Source organism: Cynoglossus semilaevis, chromosome 16 (assembly GCF_000523025.1).
Source record: "Cynoglossus semilaevis isolate Cse_v1.0 chromosome 16, Cse_v1.0, whole genome shotgun sequence".
Lineage (NCBI taxonomy): Eukaryota > Metazoa > Chordata > Actinopteri > Pleuronectiformes > Cynoglossidae > Cynoglossus > Cynoglossus semilaevis.
Window position 1 is genome coordinate 17,619,135 of NC_024322.1, and position 22,681 is coordinate 17,641,815.

Here is a 22,681-nt window from a genome sequence, read left to right on the forward strand (position 1 = left end):
GACCAGGGCCGTGAGACACGCTACAGTCCCGGTGATCGTGGATCTTTACGGTCTGAGAGTAAACCTGCTCGTTCAGCATAAAAGAAAACCCTCCATTAATCTTCAGAGCCGTCGGGTTTCATCGATCTGGACACGGTGGAAACACTTAAAGTTCCATTTTGTCTCATTAATCCCGACCCGCGTGGGCAGTAGGACACGGCCAACAGTAACAGCCTGAAACATGAAGGGAGGTTCAGGGTGGACCAGGACGGATGAAGACCTGGGATCTGGATCTTTGATTAAGTATCAAAAAACAAGTTAAACTTAGAGAAAAAATGATCAACTCAGTCGGAGGGTCGAGTGACAAAACAAAAATTTCTCACAAAAAGTCTCTGTAATGAAATCTAATAAATTTCTCACAAAAAGTCTCTTCCAGTTTAAATGACCTCATCATTGACTAAAATCTCAGCCTGTTTAGTTGCAGACAACGCTGATATACTGACAGGAATTGAAGAAAGACACTCACAGTTTTCATAGCTGCCATCTGCTGCCACCTAGCAGAAGAGTATTTCATTGTTCTGCCTTTCAGGAATGTTCGTCTCGATTAATCATGAATAATCATTTGTTGTGATTAATCAAAAAAAATAATTCACACACACGGAACAAGTAACAACAATCATTTGTTGTGATTAATCAACAAAAATAATTCACACACACGGAACAAGTAATTTGGCAACAACAGTACAGGAAACAAACCGACCGCACGGACGGGTTTGGAACCACCCCTCATCTCATGGGTAAATGTGACGTTCAAGTGCTAATGTAAAAAAGGGAATTGTCAGTATTTTCTCAGCACCCCCCCCCCCCCCCCCCCCCCCCCCCCCCCCCCCCCTCTCCGCGACTGCGTGTGAAAAAGCTCATGTGACCCAACAATTCCACCAACCTCACACTCTCGGCACATCCGTTTAATTTCACACACCTGCTGCTCTCCACCACACACACACACAATAATAATAATAATAATAGGGATTTCATGTAAACAACTTTGATGATAAGAACCTAAAACTTAAAATACATAATTATAATATTTACATATATCTTACTTTAATCACTTCATTAACCTTTTTATTCTTATATATAAATACTATATGTAAGTTGTATTTACTAAATAATAATCATTTCAATTATCACACACCTAAATAATAGTATAATTTTTTATTTTTTATTTTATTTTACTTCTATTGAATTTGGTCATTGACTAAACATTAAAGGCTTTGAAGCAGCAACTATAGTTAAACTCTATCCAGCCAGGAGGGGGCAGAGCAGTCTAACGAAATGAAATGAAATCACTGCTGCGTGTACATATCTATATATATCTATATCTATATATATATCTATATCTATATATATATATATATATATATATATATATATATGATGATTGATTGATTGATTGATTGACACAATGAGACATTTTTCTTCCCCTAAAACCTTCAGTAAAGGTGGTTTCTTCATGTCAGAGCCATCACCATATAAATGACTCTTCTGTGATTAAACAGTTCTGTGATTTCTTACAGTTGACCCTTTGACACTGAGAACATTTCCACTCAGGAAATTACACAGTAGCCGATGATGACACGTTGTAGAACCAGCTGGAACCAACGCAGGTTCTGATCTGGACAAATTAGGAGGAAGAAGAAGAGAGACTGTTGCTGTACAGTCATCCATGATACACACAGCCCACCCACTCAGGTGGCTGCTCCAGCATTGTCAGACTGACCTCCCCCCACAATAAAACAATAATCAACTCCTATTGTCACATTCAACAGTGAGAGAGAAAAGCTTGTTTATCTTTTTCTTTTTCTTTCTTTTTTAGGTTTTTCTTTGAACTTCTCCTCCTCCACCCAAGTCTTTGTTCAATTCTAAAACAAATCTGCATCTTTGTCGTGAATGTCTAAGATCAAGGTTCTTTCCGAAGTTCTTTCAGTACGGTACTGAAAGAAAGGTTAAAAATTAAAATAAAAAAATAGATGAAGTCACACAAAACATAATGCAGAGTTTAAATAACTTCTACAGGTTTCAAATCTTTCTTTTAAGGTTAAAAAAAACTAAATAAATTTGGTTTGGTTTAATTTAACATTTAATTATAGAAACTGGACACATCTGTCCTGACACTAATTGACTCACCCAATACAACATACATGTTCCACTAATGTCTTTTTGTAAAAAAAAAAAAAAGTGGTCTATTTTTCACTCCCTTCTAACTGTATTTTTTTGAAATTATTGTTATTATTAGAATTATTCACATTAAAGGAAAGACGTTTGTTTTTCTTTCCTTCTATGACAAACATCCAAACATCTCAACATCCATCATCTGAATCCATCATGGATTTTACAAAGTGAAGAGCTGGAATATTCCACCAAATGCATTAGCTCAGACTTTGGTGCTTTTTGGTTGCCAGGCTTTTAAATTCAGAGCTGGGAATGATAGAACATAAGAGCTCCTAAAAAGCAGGACAATAATATGCACTAATCACCACCGTGTCATTGGCTCCGTCGTTTGCTTCAGACACAAGGGAGTTTAAAGACTAGCACGACAGCAGGAAGAAAAATAGGCTTGTTTCATTTGATGTGATTTGATTCAGCACCACGGACAGCTCCCACAGAAAGGTGACACATCTGAAGATCTACTTCTACTCGACCTACTCGTTGTTTGGACAGATACAGAAATACAGCACAGCAGGGTCTCCAAACCCGTGGTCCGGGGACCAGTGCCTGTCCACAAGTCATTTAGTACCGGTCCAGAATGGGACACAGTGAAGAAAAATGTACTTTTATTTTACTTCATTCAAAAAGAATCCAGTCATATCACTTCACCGTTTTCATTCAAAGATAATCTGGACGTGTTTCAAAACAACAGGTCAAAGGTCAGTCAGGCTCTGATACTAACAGAAGAAAGTCTAGTTTAATTAGCAAATTAAGTTTTTTTTCTTTTTCTTTGTAATTTTTTGATTGACAGCTCCGTTAAACGTTCGCAAATTATAAAACCCACTCAGACATAATTGATCTCGGAGGGAAACGGCCTTGTCAAACGGTAACTAACGGATTACGTATTGTTTTGTCGTTCAGGTGTTGGAGGAGTTTGACTCACACTGAAGCTGGAGGTTGGAGTCGACTAATGAAACAGACGCTCATCAACGTGGACATGAACTGATGAGGAACTGAAACGCTCATCATCATGGTTCATTCATTCTGTCACTGACTTTGATGAACAGATAAAATTTAAAAAAAACAGACGGCGGCTGCTGCTGCTGTGGTGATGGAAACAAACAGCAGCTGCTGCTGTGGTGATGGAGACAGGGAAGTACAGGGAAGTACAGGGAAGTACAGGGAATACACACACTGCAGTAGAATATTAGTAAGAGGGAGGAGAGCGTAGTACTTACTACTTACAGTACTTACAGTTACTGTGTATGATTCTGTAGTACGTGTCTTAGCCAGATGTGATTTAGCCATGTATACTACAGTATACTATACTACAGTATAGTATACTGTAGTATAGTAAAGTGTGTGTGTTTGTGTGACCTAAAGAAGTGTGTTTTAGTAAAGTACAGTTTAGTATACTACAGTAGAGTGTAATATAGTACAGTACAATATTGTACAGTGCATTTTGTACTGTATATTACAGTACATTATAGTATTGTGTAGTTCATTGGTGCAACCAAACGTTGTAATATTCACTAAAAGGTCAATTTGTCAACAATAATATCCCTATGATAATACAGCTACAGTAATGAGTACTGTAGTACTTGATGACCTCATATATCCAAGATTATATTTTATTAATGAATTTCTTCTATTCTGTGTACGTGATTTACACGGTTAAATATTAATACTGTAGTTTTGTATGACTGTTTAATATTCATCTGGTACTGCACAAATATTTATCAGTATGCCTGTGTTCGCAGTAATACATGTGTACTGCTGCCTCAGATGCTGCTGCTGCCCTCCCTGCGCCGCAGCAGCAGCAGCAGCAGCAGCAGTGTGGGCTACCCTCCAGAGGAGGCGGTGCTTCGTCCAAAAAAAAAAAAAAGAAAAAAAAAAGTCTCTGTTTTAGAAACTCAAAAGTCTTGACTTGTGACAGCGTCGGTGAGCGGATCACTGACAAACGGAGGGTTCCGCTACGTGAACGTGACGCTTCGCGCGCGCCCGCGCGCGCCCTCCCTGCCGCGAGCCGCTGGAGGACCGTGAGGAGGCATGACAGGAGGAGAAGACGCAGAAGTGACGCTGGAATGTTCTCGGTCCTGGAGCACAGCCCGGCACTGACCGTATGTTGGTGTCAGGCATGAAGAGACGCTCGGCGGCCGCGGACCGGATGCTGCTCTTAAACTTTTTCCTCTGCTGGACTGCGGCTGAATCACAGGTGAGGACTTGAACGCGTTTGGATTCGAGTCGAAAAAAAAAAACATAACCTGGGATTAAAGGTGCCGGAGTATTATGGAATTTATTTAGAATTAAAAATATATATATATATATTGTATTGAACTGGTCGTAGATGTAATAAAGTTACTGCCTCAACTCGGCCGAGGTCCAGTTTCTAGGATCAAGGTAACTGTGGTCAATCAACCACAGCAGGGCAATAAAAGAGAGAGAAGGGGTTCAGGGTGTTGGGGTCGTGGGGTGGGGTCAACTGCCACTGCCTTATCAATAGATAAATGTATACTTCCATCAAATGAATCTCTGCGTGTTTTCGTGATCAGACTCAGACAGAACGACCTGCTGATGAGTGGCCGTCATGTGGAGCTCAGTCTCAGCAGCTCGACTCTGTTTTTGTAATTAGTGCCTGAATCCTAAAAATAATATCACACAAACATCTCAGGGAGAAATCTAATCAGGAAAACCCCACCTAGTGGCGTGTCAGTGTCAGTGGAACTGTACTGAGACTCACTGATGATCACTGACTGCATGACTTCACAGGAGCTGCCGCAGCAGAATTAGTGCACGGTAGAACAGAGGTCTTCAACAGGGGGTCCGCAACCCCCCGGGGGGACCCCTGGACGGCGGCCTTCAAGTTCCAGCTTCAGTTTTCAGTTATTTGACAGAATTTCAATTAAAACAATTTACAATGGGATGGAATCTGTACTTGAAAAGTGACGTGTTTTACCCTATACTGTAGTACTGTAGTACTGTAGTACAGTGCAGTACGTACTGCTGCCTACTGGTGTAGCAGGATGAGTGGGTGAATGAGTCATGGACATTTTTGTACATCTGCTTCATTCACAAACAAGACGTGAAATCACACAGTCGAAAAACGTAAAGGCTAAACAACTCCAACAGGCTCAGGAACCACAGGTTGAGCACCACTGCCCACAACCACAACAGCTGTGTGTGTGTGTGTGTGTGTGTACTGCCATCAAAATTAGGATGAAGTCTCATTTGTAGAACTATTGCACATAATCATATAATTCAAGTATATAATATATATATATTATACACACACACACACACACATATATATGAGGCTACCACGGAGTCAGAGTTGTGGTGGCTGAGGATTCATTTTCACCACTGGCTGCAGTTCTTTTCTAGTCTTAATGACTGCTCACAGCCCGTCAACACTGCGGTTCAGATTTTCTTCCATTCTCTGAGGACTCAGACAACAAAGAGCCTCCTTCTATCACATAATTATTAAACCTGTTCACACGCTGTCAGCACAGGCGTCACGCTGGGAGACGAATCAAACGTACCCCAGTGCTGAGCCACGGTCGCTCCTGATTTAGGACGTGGGAACAAATGTCACCACACGGCACAGAGATTCAGAGTTTCAGGACATTCAACAGGATAATTAGTAATCGCTTCAATTCACTGGTCGACGTTTATACTGAACTTCTGCTGCTGTGAGACACAGCCAAATACACATGTTGTTATTTACACACACTGTGGGGAAAAAAGTTTTTGTTTCAATGAATCACCTTAAAAGGATCTTAAAAAACAACAACATCTCAACTTCCAGCATGTGCCTGTGGAGGCTCAACCTCTGGTCAGCGGCCCGGCTTGTGTTATAGATCAGGGGGCCCCCCAACCCCTGGTTCGGGGACCGGTGCCGCAGTGGGACTAATTAACTTTATTCAAAAATAATCGACTCTTGCCTATTTTACTTTTTCCATTCAAAGATAATCTGTCAAGGTTTCAAAACAACAGGTCAAAGGTCATTCAGACTCTGATACAACTATGGATAGATGGATGGATGAGTGGAATAATGGCTGATAAATGGATGGATGATGGACGGGTGACAGATGACCTTCACCGTTCTACCTTTGAAAAGTACCGTGGAACATGACATTTCGATAACAACACCTTCAAATATAATGTTTTTTCTCAACCCAGTGGAAAAGGCAAAAACTCAAAAGTCACTATTTATCAAAATAAATCCTGAAGTTATGTTATTGTGAACGTGTAGACTCAGCGATCAACAGAACAACATGTTCTCCCGCACAATAAAGCTGCGATGTCAGCCAGTGACTCCACTCCTAAATGCTCTGGCTGACGCTCAGACAGATGGGCTTGTTGTGGACACAGATGGTTTTTACAGTGATTCCGTCAGTCGCAGTTTCTCTTCAGATCACGCTGAATAAACGCCGGTGACTCAGTGGTGACTGTAACGAGCCTCGTTTATCACAAAGACGCGAGCGATGCTGAGAACAAATGACTGACAGCAAATCGGGCCAAAGACCAGACCAATTTCACCAAATGAATACGGTCAAACAAAAGAGGAGATGATGACACCCGAGCTGCGATTGCCGTTTCCTCTTCTTTGTGGACCAAAATTCCACAAAGAAACTCTCAGTAAAATCACAGAGTTAAAAAACTGAAACGAAAGTATTAAACACCGAGGAGCATCTCAGATAATGTGTTTCCTGTGTTCTTCTCATGCTTTTTCAGCTGTTTAACTGTGGTTTAGAATTCATCTCTTCTTCGTTGGTGTTGTACCTCTACCTTATCCCTTCCCACCCCACTGTGTAACAAGTGAACCTGAACTTCCTGTATCTCCCTGGATTGAGTCCAGTGTCCGTGTCCCCAGTCTGATATGATAGGATTTTTATTTTGTGTTCCTAAACACGAATATTTACAACAAAATATATTGCTACAATAAGGGATGTCCGATGATATCAGCCGATATATAACCAATATTATCGGCCCGATATAACTATGTAACACAGTATCTGTAAGAATCGTTATCTGGTTTTCCTCCGTTAATGAAAACCCAATAGCCCTAAAAATAGTTTTTGGGGAAAAACAGCTGTATGTGGAAGTGAATGTCACTAGATGGCAGCATTGCAGCTCATGGGGATGGTAGAAAATAATTGAGTGTTTGGACAATATCGGCAAAAATTGCATGCAGAACGCTGGTGTCAGCAACTCAATACAATAGTATTTCAATTCAGGGGAAGTTGAAAAAACTACTGTCCACTGGGGGGGGGCATGGTAGAAAATACTTTGTGAGTGTTTGGACAATATCGGCAAAAACATTAATATTGGACATCCCTAGCTACAATCTATGATGAAAGTTTATATTTCTGTAAAAAATACATGTTGACCACATGGGCACCGTATGATTCACTGTCGCTTTTTCAAAATAATATTGCCAATACACATGAAGAGCCTGGAAGTACTGAGATAAAAGCACTTTTTTTTTATTCCTGTCTTGATTCTTGATTCCCGCTGTTGTTTGTAGAGTCAGGACAAACATCTGGTGTTCACAGCTCGGCCCAGAACACAAAGAACTCCAAAATGATGGTGATGAAGGGAGATGATTGGAGCTGTGATTGTGTTTGTTGTGATTTTTTTCACAGAGAGAGATCGATGGGCCTCTCTCTGCACAGGAGCAGATGTACATTCTTTACCAAGTCAAACTACAGTGTCACCACAACCTCTCCAACATTGACCCGGAGGCCACAGGTAGAACACACAACCTGGATTTCCTCAGTGGGTTTTTTTTTTTTTTTTAAATTGACACGAGAAACTTCTTAAGAAGAAAATAAACTCCTGGAGCTCGATAGGTCATTAACTAGCATGTAACGAAGGATTATCATAAACAAAAATCTGTATCTACCTTTACTCCGTGCCTGAGGGTGTGATCAGTTTGACGACTTCTTCTTCTTGTTATTGTAGACGACGTGTGTCCTCCAGACTGGGACGGTCTTATCTGTTGGCCTCAAGGCTCTCCTGGACTCGTCACCAAGGTTCCCTGTCCGTCGTACATCTACGACTTCAATCACAAAGGTCGACTGATTACTTTTCTTGGCTTGTGTTTTCATTTTCAAGATTTGACATCGTCAACAAAACAAAACATTTAGGACGTCAAAGTTCAGTGGATGACACGCTTCAGCAAACATTTATTCAGAATACGGGGTTTTGGTTAAAGTTCAGCTAAAGATAACAAGGTGATGATGAATTTTAATTATTAAAGTGATTCAATTTCATCACAGGTTTTCCTCCACATTGTTGTTTTTAACCTTTAACTCTTGAGAAATATTTCAGCAGCCAAGTGAAAAAAAAATAATTCTTTGTTTCTCTGGCAGAGTCTTTAGCCAAAAATTTGAATTCATTTTCACTTATTTTTTAATGTAAATGCTAAGAACTTAATTAGATCTATTTTAAACTCAATTTAATTTGATACTTTAAAACAAAATGTCAATGTTATGATCTGAGACTAAATTAAAAATAAGCTTCTAAAAAGTTGTATTTGTAACTAATCCAAATTATGGAATTATTAATATGGATATAAATGTCAAGAAAACACTAGAACAGTCAACAACGTTAATCAGTCTACAGTCCTGAACCTTCCATCTGACTGTTGTGTCAGTCAGACTGTCGGTCGTAGACTGCTCCGACACAAGCCGGGCCGCAGACCTGAGGTTGAATCCTCCACAAACACGTGCTGGGAGTTGATGATGGGATTTTAAGATCCAGGTGCTTCATGAAACTAAAACGTGTTAACCATGTTACATTTTTAACCTGATTCTTTTCATTTTGACGTGTGACAACATTAACCTCAGTGATACGTTTCCAGGACACGCGTACAGGAACTGTGACATCAACGGTTCCTGGGTGTTTATGGACCACTGGAACAAAACATGGACCAATTACTCTGAGTGTGTGCTTTTCCTTCAGCCCCGTCAGCAGAAGGAGAGGGTAAGAATCAAATAATCCAATCTCATTAATAGCTAATGAGAGCCCACTGCCTAATTTAGGCTGAGTTGTCATGGCAACAAAGTTTTAATCACACAAGTTTGTTTTTAAATGGCAAACAGAATAATAACCTGTCGTACTCCTTATTCCAAGAAAGACACTGTTGTGATCGTGGCTGCAGAGTCAACACACTGTTGTTGTTGTTGTTGTTGTTGTTGTTGTGTTCACTGGATTCTGACTTTATTCAAACATGGTTCAGTCAAAAAATTCTGCCGTCCTCCTTTACAGACTCCTGTTCAATTTTCCCAAGTCTCACCACATAACTTTAATTTAGGAACGTTGCCCTCGGGCAATTGGGGCAACCTCTCCTGTAATCCCAATTACATCTGTAGGGCAGATGCTAAGCTACACACCAGCAAACGCTAACAACATACACAGAGGACCGCAGTGATCGGAATCAGAAGCCGTTAAAATCTTTCATCAGACGATTTCTTGCGTTCAAGCCTGAATATTTTCCCTCTGTGTTCGCAGCAAGACTTCTTTGAGCGGCTGTACGTCATGTACACCGTCGGCTACGCCGTGTCCTTCAGCTCTCTGCTGGTGGCCATAATGATCATCGGATACTTCAGGTAGGCTAAAACACATGCTTCAGAGAGGAGATCATCAACAGGGGGCGTTGCTGAGCAGATGTAAAAAATGTATTAGATAAGACACTTTTTAATTTTTGAATATATTTCTTTGTATTGTTTCACCTAAAAATTGAATTGTTGTTCAAGTCAAGTCAACTGTATTTGCACGGCTTTAAATTATAAATACATATATTTATATATGTTTATATATATATACATATATATCTATATGTATATATATGTATATATATGTATATATATAAACATATATTTATATATGTATATATGTAACAAACATTTACATTAATGACTTCACACTTATAGTGAATAATTATTTCATCGTCCTGCATGTTCTGGGGAACAACAGGAAAAAGAGAGAATAGAAAAGATCTTCTTTCTGCAAGGCGATGGTGCCAGCCCACTGCTCCACAGGGTTGCCCCACATTTATGTAAATTTCATGGTTTTCTCAATCTGTTCCGGCCACATCTGTGCCGCCGTCCTTCCAGTTTAAATGAAACATGTTGTGTCTCAGTTCAATGAGTTTTCCCATGATGACGACCTCATCCAGAAAAAAAAAGAGAACTCTCTTCCTCTGAAGACCATTTCTCACAAAATAAGCCAGACTCTCAGGACTCCATTAGACAAGAGTGAAGCAGAAGGTTGAGCAGAGAGCATTTAACCGTCCCCTCAGGGATCAGAGCAACGTGATCTAACAGAAAAAGTGGACAATTCCGTGTCCATTCAATTAGTCACGGAAGATACCGAGGAGCCACTAAGATAATATATTTAAACACACGCTTCTATGTGAAATATGATATCACCGTTGGCTTGAACAAAATATATATTTATTTCACGTAAGGTTATTGCCACGTATGAATGTGAAAATGTTCAATCAGCACTTGAGGCAGACTCGTCATCTTCACAGGACATGTTGCCCACAGTCATCGGAGCTGATTAAAAATGGAAACGTTTTACCGTCAGCTTCAGTCAGAGGTGACAAAAGCTGCACTTTGTAAATAAAGACGTGACCTTGTTGAACAGTTTTTAGCAGCAGCCGTGTGGGCAGTAACTACGGCAACAACAGCAACGCCGCCAAAACTTAAATGTATGTCATTTACAGGAGACTTTCAGCCAGTGTTGTAACGTGACAGCAACTTTTGAGAAAATGCTGCAAGTGCTGGACTTGAGCCTTCAGTGATTGTAGATGGGACGATTGTCGAGCATCTGGCGATACGATACGTACCACAATACGATATATTGCAATATGCAGCAATACTATAGGCAACACGATATATTGAGACAAAAATGCTCCGGCATCACCAGTGATATGAGCTGAAGAAACCCTAACACCTGAAACAGTGAATATGCAGCATTTGAATGTTAATGAAAAAAACAAAACCAAAAAACAATCTTTTGAACTTCCTGTTATTTGTTTTTTTTGTGAAAAAAACAAAACCTGTTATTTGTTTTTTTTTCGCTGCATCAAATCATAAAAGGCGGAGGTTTTATATAGATATTTTCTTTGTTCTTGTTCTGTTCGCAGGCGTCTTCACTGCACCAGGAACTACATTCACATCCACCTGTTTGTTTCCTTTATGCTGAGAGCCGTCAGCATCTTTGTTAAGGACAAAGTTGTCCACTCCAGTGCTGGACTGCAGGACTTTGACTCTGCACTGTTGGACAACTTAAAAACTGTCAGCATCGCATCACTGGACAAGTCCCAGTATGTAAGTAGACATTTATATTTCAAATGCAGTTTGTAGAGTTACAAAGTAACTGGAATAATTAACTAGTTACATCAAAGTGTTTATATGTTTAGTCTGTCCATCGCTGAACTAAGGCCCAGTCCACACACATGTGGTCATTTAAACACCCTGTTGGTTAAAGTCTTCAGGCTTAAAATACCATCTCAACACCTGGGTTTTGTGGAGGTTTCAACCTCTGGTCAGTGGCCCAGCCTGTGTCAGACCATCCCTGGCTGAGACTGGTGGACACTGTTATGGTCAACAACTGCCTGATTAGATGAAGAGTAACAACTAAACAACTTAACTACAACTAAAATCCAGCAACTCTGGAAAATATCAGTTTCACTTTTTTTTTTAATTTTCTTGACATTTTTCCATATTAATTAAAACATGGAAAATATTGATGTATTATAATGTATTCCAATAATTAAGATTAATATTAGTTAACTGTGATTAACCAGGATTACCAGTGTTATAGCATGAACCCACATCACCTGTACAATTTATCAGATTAAAGATTTTCATCATTTCTTATCTGATAAAACGATACATATACATCACTATAAAGTGGTTACTCATAAAATGTATATCATTTGCAATAACAATAAGATACCTTCTTTTTATCTGACACAACAATACATAAAGGTCACTCTGGAGTGGTTAAAATGTATATAATTTGCAATAACAATAAGATACCTTCTTAGGCCAATCACGTGTCAGTTTCCGGGGCTTGTGGTGAAGGCGGGGGTTTGTGTGTTCAACCAACATTCTGAGGACGGACGGCCATCCTGTTGATAATCTCACTTAACTGTTGTTTCCATGGTAAAAGCATGAGTTCCTGATGAAGCCCCTTAAAAAAAGGTGGAGAAGACAAGACACAGTTAGCTCGGAGATACAGGCGGGTTTTTAGTAAAGACAAACTCATTATGAAAGGGACTGGTGCACGGAATAGATGACAGTGACAGTAATAGACTGTAAAAAAAAAACATTGAAATATGAGAAAATTCTGGCCAGAAGTGGAAGTGAAGTGGATGTAGAAGTGGATGTAGAAGTCTTATCATGTACCAGAGGTCGACCCTCTTCAGATGAGGTTCAGCGCACACGGCAGGGAATAGAAAAGGTTTCAATCAGGGTGGAGTGGATGTGGGTGAGGTTCAGGGGTGACGTGTGAGTGGATAATGGGAAGAAGAAAGATTCAGAAGGACATTTCACTCCAGAATATACAGATGGTTGTTTTTTACTCTAACAACCGTGACAACCTCCCAACGCTGCGTTCACACCAGCAGCTGTACGACACACACACACAGACACACACACAGACAGACACAGTCTCACAAACGTGTGAATGTTTTGGTTTTCAGATCGGCTGTAAAGTGACCGTGCTGCTCTTCATCTACTTTCTGGCCACCAACTACTACTGGATCCTGGTGGAGGGGCTCTACCTGCACAGCCTCATCTTCATGGCCTTCCAGTCCAACTCTAAGTACTTGTGGGGCTTCACACTAATTGGATGGGGTGAGCGGCGCCGATACACTGACTCACATTTAAAAAGACCAGAGCCTATTATTTGTAAAGTTGTTGATTGTTGAAGACAGATTCCCAGAAGTCCGTGACAGTTTTGTTCAACTAGTTAGTAAGTAGCTACTGTTGAACTTTGGAACGCACTCATTTACACTCCCCCTGGTGGAAATGTGTAGTTAGGAATATACAAATATGTAGATCAAACTTGCAGATTCTGGGGATTGTGTGACAAACCACTGCAGGGAAAACAACCAATTGAACTTTTGCACTTTTCTCACATTTTGTTTTTGAACAAATGTGTTCGTCCTAACTTTACCACCAAAACTTTCAAACATTTGTTATTGTCCAGTGCACACACACACAGTCTCAAAGCTTTTCTTCCGTTAATGGTGTTGATGTTTGTGCCTCCACATCCAACCCACAGCACACATGCAGTACAAGCACTTGAGCCAGAATAACACAGCACTTCTTGTCACTGCCTCCATCACACAGTCTGACATTTGCCTCCGGTCTGAAATCCCCACCACCTGCCTGGCAACCAGGGGCAAAAGGCTCTTTGTGTTCTGAAACTGTGACTGCGATGATAATTATGATTCATCTTTTGAGACTCACCTAACAGACAAACTGTCTGTTCACGTCAGGTTCATGTTCATTAAGACTTTTCAATTTGACCACACAAAGAAAAGGAGTTACGACAAAGACAGAGAATGGAACAACACACACACACACACACACACACACTGCTAAACGACGTGCACCCGTGTCCTCCCTCTGTTTTTCCCTCTGCTCAAAAAGCACTTCTTTTCTTCTCTTCATGTGTCCTCCCCGTTTTTTTCAAAAAGCACTTCTTTTCTTCTCTTCAAAGAACACCTCCATCCTCACAAACCCACTAACGTCTGACGTGCACCTTCTTCTTCTTCTTCTTCTTACTCTACGACATGTTCACTGTAGCTTGATTGTTCCTCAAATTGTAGGTCGCGTTGGATAAAAGCATCTGCTCAATGTGAATGTAAATGTAATGTATACATTTACTTTATTCTCTCTTTTTCACAGTATGTTTTTTAATGTTTTTTTTAAACGATTTCAGAGAACCAGGACCTCACTGAAAAACAGCTTTGATGTTTGATGTTTTCCTGACCACCTGGCTGCCCAGTCGGGGTTATTTAATTATTGAATTCAAATGTGGTTCATAGCCAGTTAATACTAAAAAGCTGCCACATGTTTTACCAATTTTATTTTATTTATTTATTTTTTTTGGTGATTAAATGTAATGATGTTCTGGTTGCTGACCGGGGCCTGTTTAGTTGAACACAACACTGATATACTTTCAGGAATTGAACAAAGACACAAAAATCTTCTTTCAACAGCCCTTTTTTAAAAAATATATGAACAGCCCTCTGCTGCCACCTAGTGGGAAATAGTTCAATTGTTCTGCCCATCACGGTCTCCTGTACGAACAAAGACAAAGTATTTTTGGTAAATAAATAATGGTTTTCAGATTAATTACATATTGCACAATGCTTAGCATCAGCCTCTGCTCTGCTGCCCTCTGTTGGTGGATGGCCAGTGTGACAGTGTGAACTGACTGTGTGTCTAATCTCAGGTGTACCTGCTGTTTTCGTGGCCATATGGGCAATTGTCAGGGCAACGCTGGCAGACGCAAGGTAGGAGGAGAGTGTCATCATTTACCGATAATTAGCACAAAAAGGTTACGAGTCCAATAAAACGTATGTCTGAACATATAGAGTACCTGAAATGAAATCCTGATTGCACTGGCATTTTAATAATCAGTGAAATCACTTTAATCTTTAACTTTTCCACGTCTGTTTCTGCAGATGTTGGGAGTTGAGCGCTGGAAACATTAAGTGGATCTACCAGGTGCCCATCCTCACAGCTATTGGGGTGAGTGGTTCAAAATAAATAATTCTGAATAAGAAACAAGTTACAGCTAAAACCGTTCAGTTCAGTTTCACAGAGAAAACGTTGCTGTTTCTCATTTGTTCAAGGTCCACAGTTTTATTTGAAAAATCAACAAAAGATGTTTTTGCAGACAAAACATCTTTTGTCAACAAAAAAAAAAACCAAAACAAATATGGCTCAGATGGTAAAGCACAGCAGAACCTGGAGCTTTATACAGATGATTAGCTCAGGTAATCTAGTTTTCAAGGATCCCTTGTTGTATCAAAGCAAAACTGAAAGGCTGAGGCTGTTAAAGTGAGCTTTCATCTGTGCATCTCAGCGTCTTTACCAGCTGCTGGAATGGGTTCGACTCTAGGTTCCTACAGTTCATCTTCAGAGCACAGCTGTGAGCGCTGAACCCAGTGACATATTGTTGGACTCAGGGGATTTGTCATTTACTTTTACAAATTTGACATAAAATAACACATTGGCCGTGTTGACAGTCATAACTGTATGAGCTCTTTGATACTTGTACTTGAAGGACGGCCTAAATGCAGGATACAGTGAGTACTACTGGGTATGTGTCAGTCAATGTAATCTAAAACGAAGGGTTAAAAAAGAAAAAATGCTAATGACATCAAATGTCGTGGTTAAATATGTACACACACGTTTTAATGTCATGTCAAATCCAAGAGGCTTAATGAAGCAGTGAACACGATATGCAAATGAAGTGAAATTAATTTGGATTAGTGAAGTAAATGGAGCCACACGAACGTGTCGCAGTGACCAAAAGATGTAGAGTACGACGCCCGCAGTTACTATTGCTCACACCTAAACTTTTCAGTCCATGCACCAAGTGTCATCATGTATGTCTGCATGACTTCAACAACAGACTGTAAATCAGTGTTTCCCAAACTTCTTTTTTCTGGGGACCCTGAGACCCGAGACGACCCTCCCCCAAAAAATTCTTGTGACCACCTGAGGGTCGCGACCCAGTGTTTGGGAAACAATGCTGTAAAATAATCCAATCCACCCCGCTGTCATTACCCTGGGAGACACTGGCCACCTCTGGAAATGAATTGAATTATTATTATTCTGAAGGGTTTTTTTAAGCTCCTGTTCTCTGTTCTCCTTCAGCTCAACTTCATCCTGTTTGTGAACATTGTGAGAGTGCTGGCCACGAAAATCAGGGAGACCAACGCAGGGAGATACGACACCAGGCAACAATACAGGTGTGTGTTGTGACCAGGGAGTGAAAACTAGAACCGCGTCTTGAGAACCGGTTCCTTTGATAAGTTAATCAGTTTACTAAACGATTGTGTTAAATGATTTCTCAGACACGTTACGCTGATTAACATGCACATGGAACGCTATAATCCCCTCAACAATCTCTTCATCGTCATTTTCCCAACATGATCCTGATGAAAACATAAACAAAAAAAAAACTAAAAACATCAATTTCTAAAGTCAGTGAAGGGAAATATTTCTTGATGCAGAAAACATGTTTTCTACCAGGAGGCTTTCAGGTCCAGGTGGTGCACTCTCCTTGATGTTACATCAATGTTTTATTAATGAATCTAAGGATGGAAAAGGAAATCACTTCTCATGGTTTTATTATAAGGAAATACGGGTCATGGTGCAAGTAAATTAGTTAGGGAAGAAGAAGTAGAAGAAGAAAAAGTTCTGATCTCCCAGGGATTACTTTGCTAGTTCATGACGGGGAAATCCATATCAATAGAAAGTTAGGACTGCAGGTAATGCAAAGTAATGTGAAAGAAATTTTAGTAAAGGCCAGAAAAACATTTCATTTGATTCCAACAGTCAAGGCAACAAGTGATGGCAATTACAAAACCTGCCGCCAGCAGACGACCGTCTCTGGAGAAAAGACTTTTTGTTGTTTCTTTAGTAAATATTAAAAATGATTGGTCTTTGCACTGACTGATTAAAAAGTCTAAAATTCCCTCCTTTCTTCTCGTCGAAGGTAAAATGTTTAAATGAATTAGAACTGCAGCGTAGAATGACATTGTGATTAAATTGTCACTGTTCAATTACTGCACTTCTGGGTCCGACACCGACCAGAAGGAACACGAGTCAGTGAAAAAAAATCTGTAGATTTGCTTTAGTAGTATTTTAAATTAATGCAGTGGTTCAGGATTGTCACCTCACTGCAAAAATATTACACCCTGTGGTGTTTTCTTGTTTCTACTATTTATTATGGGTTGATTAAAAAGGGGATTTAGTTTTAAGGCAAACTTTTCTTTGCACCAACTGAACTTTAATGTCTTGTTGTCCACAGGAAACTGGCCAAGTCCACTCTAGTTCTGGTGCTGGTCTTTGGGATCCACTACATCGTCTTTGTTGGGATGCCACACACATTTAAAGGGCCCAGCTGGGAGGTCCGCATGTACTGTGAGCTCTTCTTCAACTCATTCCAGGTAATAGGTGACTTCGCATGATGAGCTCAGACATTAGAACACAATCAGCAATGGAGAATCATTTTTTACAAACTTACAGATGTGAGGACATGTCAATATGCCGATATATGAAGAGATTTCCTCTTCTGATCTCCTCCTCCATCAGTTATTGATTTTTTGACAATTGCAGTATCGTTGCCCATGTATCGTGATACGTATCGTAACACCAGATTCTTGTTAGCACACTCCCCTAGCCCAACTGCAGGGCATGTTTATTTAAATACATTAATATCAGTTTAAAAACAAACACATTTTGAAGAAGATGCGTTTAGTGATGTCAGCACACAAGACGATTAAAAAAAAAAAAAATATATATATATTAAATAATGTGAGAAGTACTGCTATTTATTTTAAAACGGAATCAATCAAAATAAAAAAAAAACAAAAAAACAATCAACAACCAGCAGGAGAGCCATAGAGTCTAATGCAAAGACTAACTCATACTCATTACACGAGTCACGCACTCAAATTAAACGGAGCTCTTCACTCGTTAGATGGACTAATTATTACCCTGCTTTTTAAAAGCTTCCTGCATCATTTCATCTGTGACTAACTTCTGAGTCACTGTAGTAAAAGCATCTGCACATGTTCCAGCTTGAATAAAGTAAACGTATTAATATAAATGTCACTTCTACAACCACAGATTGGACTGAATCACCGCCTCCACTATTGTTTGGTCCTGAATATCGACAACAAACAAAGTCTTTATATGTTAAATAAATAAATATTTGGTTTCTCTGTAAACCATTTGTCCTTTTTTTTCTTTTTTTTTGTCTAATGGTGGCATTAAAATGCATGTCCAATCCATCTGTCAGTGGTTGTTCTCTTGTTATTGTTTTATTAACTACAAAAGCACTAAGTAATGGCACCGATTAGGAACCATAGAGCGTTGTTCCCTTTATTTAATCTTTTTTTTGTTTGTAATTCTTCCTTTTTTCCTCAGGGCTTCTTTGTGTCCATTATCTACTGCTTCTGCAACAGTGAGGTGAGTGGATTCTGCCTCATTAGCGTAACAAGACACAGATGGTTTCAAACGAATCATAAAGAGAAGTTCAGAGCTGAAGAACTAACTCTGACTACTCCTGCCGAAAACTACATTTTAGAAATTCTCCTTTGTTCTTATTTTCTCATTTGGGTATTAAAGCTTTTATACTTTAAATATACTATATACATATATTTATATAGTGTTTATATATATATTAGGGCTGCACCATTAATTGAATTTTAAATCATAATTACGATTTTGTCTGCCACCAATATATAAAGATGATCGTTTGCGATATTAAACATTAAACAAACAACATAAAAGTGAGCTCTGCTGCATATAAAATCAAGTATATTTTCAATCAATAGTCAGCCAACCACCAGGGGGCGAGGGAAAACTGCCTAATTAGGAAGTAAGCGCGCCCTGCAGCGAGCTGCACCTGACAGCCTCACATTGTGTGTTGTCATTGTATTTTTGTAAAGAATCCAGTTCAATCCCGTGTGTAATCCAGTTGTTTACATAATAACAACCCTGGCTCCCTCTCTGAGGTGAATCCTCGTCACCTTTTGTGTTTATAAACCCATTATTTTAACCGTCCACAGCGCAGGCTACAGCTGTGTTAAATTGTTTTTAAACAGTTTGATTTTTTACTTTTTTTTCTCTTCAACTCCGTCAGGTTCAGGCAGAGATAAAGAAAACATGGACACGTTGGAACTTGGACTTTGAGTGGGATGGCCCAGTGGTGTGTGGCCGCTATCAATACGGCTCCGTAGTGGTCGGCCTTAACAACAACAACAGCACCAGTAGCCAGTCCCACCTGGCGGCACCGGGGCCGTCCACGCGCTCCACTACGCTAGTTTCGAGCCGAGCCTATCGGCGCACAGGCCCCACTGAGGTCAGTTTGCACGCGACCCTCCCCGGATATGTGATCAGCAACTCAGACCCTTCTATACCTGAAGAGCCAGACGACAGCGGACCCAAGAGAGTGGACGATATCTCACTGAAGGAAAACCTGCCCGTCCAGAATAAAAGTGAAACGGCTGAGGATGAGGAGGAAAAGCTGTAGCAGTCGAATGGATTCAAAAAATGTTTAAAAAAAAAAAGTTCAAAAATCCTGAGGAACATCAACCAGTGGCATGAAATATATAAACTTGATGCTTTACGCTAAACGTTCAAGATGATCATCTTTTAATTTAAACAGCACTTCATTAACTCAAGACTCCAGCCCGGTCACCTTCTTCAAACTGACAATCCACCAATCACAGAGCCAAAAGATTTTAAAAGAACATTTCAAGGATGTTTTTCTTTTTCATCCATTCATTTGTTCTGCCAATTACAGAAGAGTATTGAAGACGTATCTCAGCTCAGGACCTGCTGTCCCCACGTTACACAGAAAGAAAATACAGACCACTGTTCAGGTTGAACTAAATGACAGTCATTACCTCCTCTACATGTTCACGTCGACCAACAACAGCAGCTGAAGTTTACATTAAATTCTGAACACAACTATAAGATAAAAACTTTTTTACCCACTTAAATATATTAGGACAAACATTGTCATTACATTCTTTATTATTAACACATGTGTCAATCAACTGTGATTTTTGACGATGATATTTTGGTGACCATTCATTACATTCAACTGGTGCCGAATCTCAGCTGTAACATAGTGAATGTGGGTGAAAAAGACCTAAAGGTTAAGGGGTGTGTATTGGCAAAAATCATCGACACAATATGTATCACGATACATGGACAACACTACGATATATTGCAATTTATTATGATGCTATAGGCGTGACAAAATTGTTGACTTTTTTTTAAACACAGGTTTAACATCAGGTTACTGACACTGGAACAGAGCAACACTACGATATATTGCAATTTCTTATGATGCTATAGGCGTGAGAAAATTGTTGACTTTTTTTTAACACAGGTTTAACATCAGGTTATTGACACTGGAACAGAGGGATCTACATTTGGAATCACTAGAGAAGAAAGAAAAGAACAAGAACATGAACCAACACCAGGAATATTGGACTGAGAATTGTAGAACATCGATACGGTATCTTGAAGTGATATTTCAGTGTATCGATATTTTCTTGCACTCCTAGTTAAACCTTGAGAAAAACGTTATTTGAATTTCCTGGGAAGGTTAACGTCAATATGTTGAGCTAATGTGTTTGCTTGTTCATGGTAAAGACACGTGCTACTTGCAGTTCCTAAAATTGTGCTGATGCAGTGACCGTTTTTAACGTTATGATGCAGTGTTTACTGTTTACAGAAATGCAAAATGAGCTTGTTGAAGACGTTTTCTTTTTTTTGTAAGACAACATCACATGTGAAACTAAAGCAGCGGTGAAAAATGTGACTATCTCATAAATGACAATCAGCTGCTTGGCTCCGTGTGAAGGGCTAAGTTTGGCTTCTTTTCGTTGTTGTTTTTCTGTAATGTGTGCATTTGTGTGTAGTAAAGTGTTTGTGCAAACAACTGAATTATTTTTGTTCATTTGGCTGCGCTGCTAGAGCTGAAAGGAATTGATTTCTGCTAATTTGATGTTTGTATGCTACTCCAACTGTGGCTAATGTTTTTAATGTTTTTTTCCTGTAATGCTTGCGTCTTCTGCTTGTATCCTTGCATCCTCTTTTTGATATCTGCTAATAAATGCTATGTATTTCCAATTTTCCCTCTCTGGAGATTTGTTTGAGCCACTGCCCAATCAGCTAAGGGGTCATATTTTTTTTAAGTTATAATTCATTAACACCTTTGACATTATAGAAGAGCAAATATAGAAGAGAAATATCACCTAAGGTTCCAAATAGGTGAGTAAAGGTGGACTTAAAGCTCAAATGAAATATCACCTAAGGTTCCAAATAGATGAGTAAAGGTGGACTTAAAGCTCAAATAATCTGTTGCTGATGTATCTGTCCACTAAGTTTTTACTCATTTAATCTTGCGATCTCTCTTCACGGCTTATGTCCCAGATGTTTTTCTTACATCATTGAGTTTCATCCCTGAGCTCTGCTAAGACATTTATGTAACACTCTAAAAGTATGCAAATTTGTTAAGATTTCTTTTGTGTTTTATATAAAGAATTGTTGATAGGAGAGTTGACTAAACCTGACAAAAACCAAAGAAAACTGTGCTTTTACTTTTAATGGCTGGATAAGAAATTGTGTGTCTGAAACAATACAATCAAAGTGTGGCAGTGATGACAACCAGTAAAGCCACGCAAACAAAAATTAGAGGTGTTGATGGCAGAAACTCTCCATTACATCTCTCTCACTTAAAATGTCAAAAACGTGTTATATGAAAGGTTGTCTGCTAATGCCATCACTTTGATTATGAAAGAGAATTTTCTTAAATTAGTTCAGCTACTAATGCTCGCCTCCACGTTGTAAAAAGTCAATAACCAGATCCTTCAGAAGAGAACTGCTGCAACAACCGCTATCTAGAAACATGCTACCTTAAGTCAGCCTGTGATTAATTGTTATGCTTTTGAAAGATATGTTAATGCAGTGAGATCTGGGTAAATCGATTGGGATCCTACGTTCACACAGATCACTTCAGGCTAATGGACTCCTCCGACGGTCCACGGCTCATCAGTGCTGACCGCCTCGCTCTAAAACACAGATTTAATGACAACTGATCTGTTTATGACTCAACTTTGGCAGATTTTTCAATCACATTTAGTATCACATTATAAAAAGTTTCTGTGCATTTTCCTGGGAGGTGAAGCAGAAAGGAGGTGTTGAGAACTATTTTCTTACAAAACATGAAATAAACGAAGCAAATTTACTTCCCAATAACTTTGATGGTCACTGCACGGGGGAGGCTCAACTTGGTCATCGTTAAAGGTAACTTTTGGAACTGCCAAAGTTTAGTTTTTATTAATGCATGCAGACATCATCAGAAAAATAGTGTGTGGAGAAGCCTGATTCTGCAACAAAGTTTTGGGGACCCTCGTTCGAAGAGTTGGCAGATATCAAATTATTTAATTGTATCAGCATCCTAAATTTATCAGAGTATGATCACTTTTTAACAAATCATCGTACAATCCCACTTTGCCTGCAGTCGTGGCTCAGAACAAATTTACAGGTACATCCCAAAGGGACTGCTGGTGATAAGTGAGCAATTAATACACAAATACTTTAATTTAACTCCATAGTGTGTAGAAGTGACCGTATATTGTAAGAATAAAATCACATTGTGCCATAAAGCTAAATGAATTCTACCTGTACCCCACAATTTATTGTGT

At 39.4% G+C, this 22,681-nt stretch overlaps 2 protein-coding genes across 2 annotated transcripts in view; one reads left to right on the forward strand and one right to left on the reverse strand.

Annotated features, from left to right (window-relative positions):
* The window catches only part of tmem177 (transmembrane protein 177), a 38,507-nt gene that overhangs the window by 15,418 nt on the left and 408 nt on the right, over nt 1–22,681 (reverse strand). The window contains exons 2-3 of the mRNA XM_008329071.3: nt 12,243–12,396; nt 8,093–8,248 (exon numbers count right to left, since the gene is read on the reverse strand). The gene's annotated coding sequence lies outside the window, so the exon portion shown is untranslated. The remainder of the gene's footprint in view (nt 1–8,092; nt 8,249–12,242; nt 12,397–22,681) is intronic.
* On the forward strand, nt 4,096–20,279 carry pth2ra (parathyroid hormone 2 receptor a). Its single transcript, XM_008329092.3, has 13 exons — nt 4,096–4,402; nt 7,833–7,938; nt 8,152–8,262; nt 9,053–9,174; nt 9,703–9,800; nt 11,345–11,528; nt 12,908–13,061; nt 14,671–14,731; nt 14,903–14,969; nt 16,104–16,198; nt 17,263–17,401; nt 18,384–18,425; nt 19,102–20,279. Exons 1-13 carry the CDS (start codon nt 4,310–4,312, stop codon nt 19,489–19,491), a joined length of 1,662 nt encoding a protein of 553 aa, XP_008327314.2. The 5' UTR covers nt 4,096–4,309; the 3' UTR covers nt 19,492–20,279.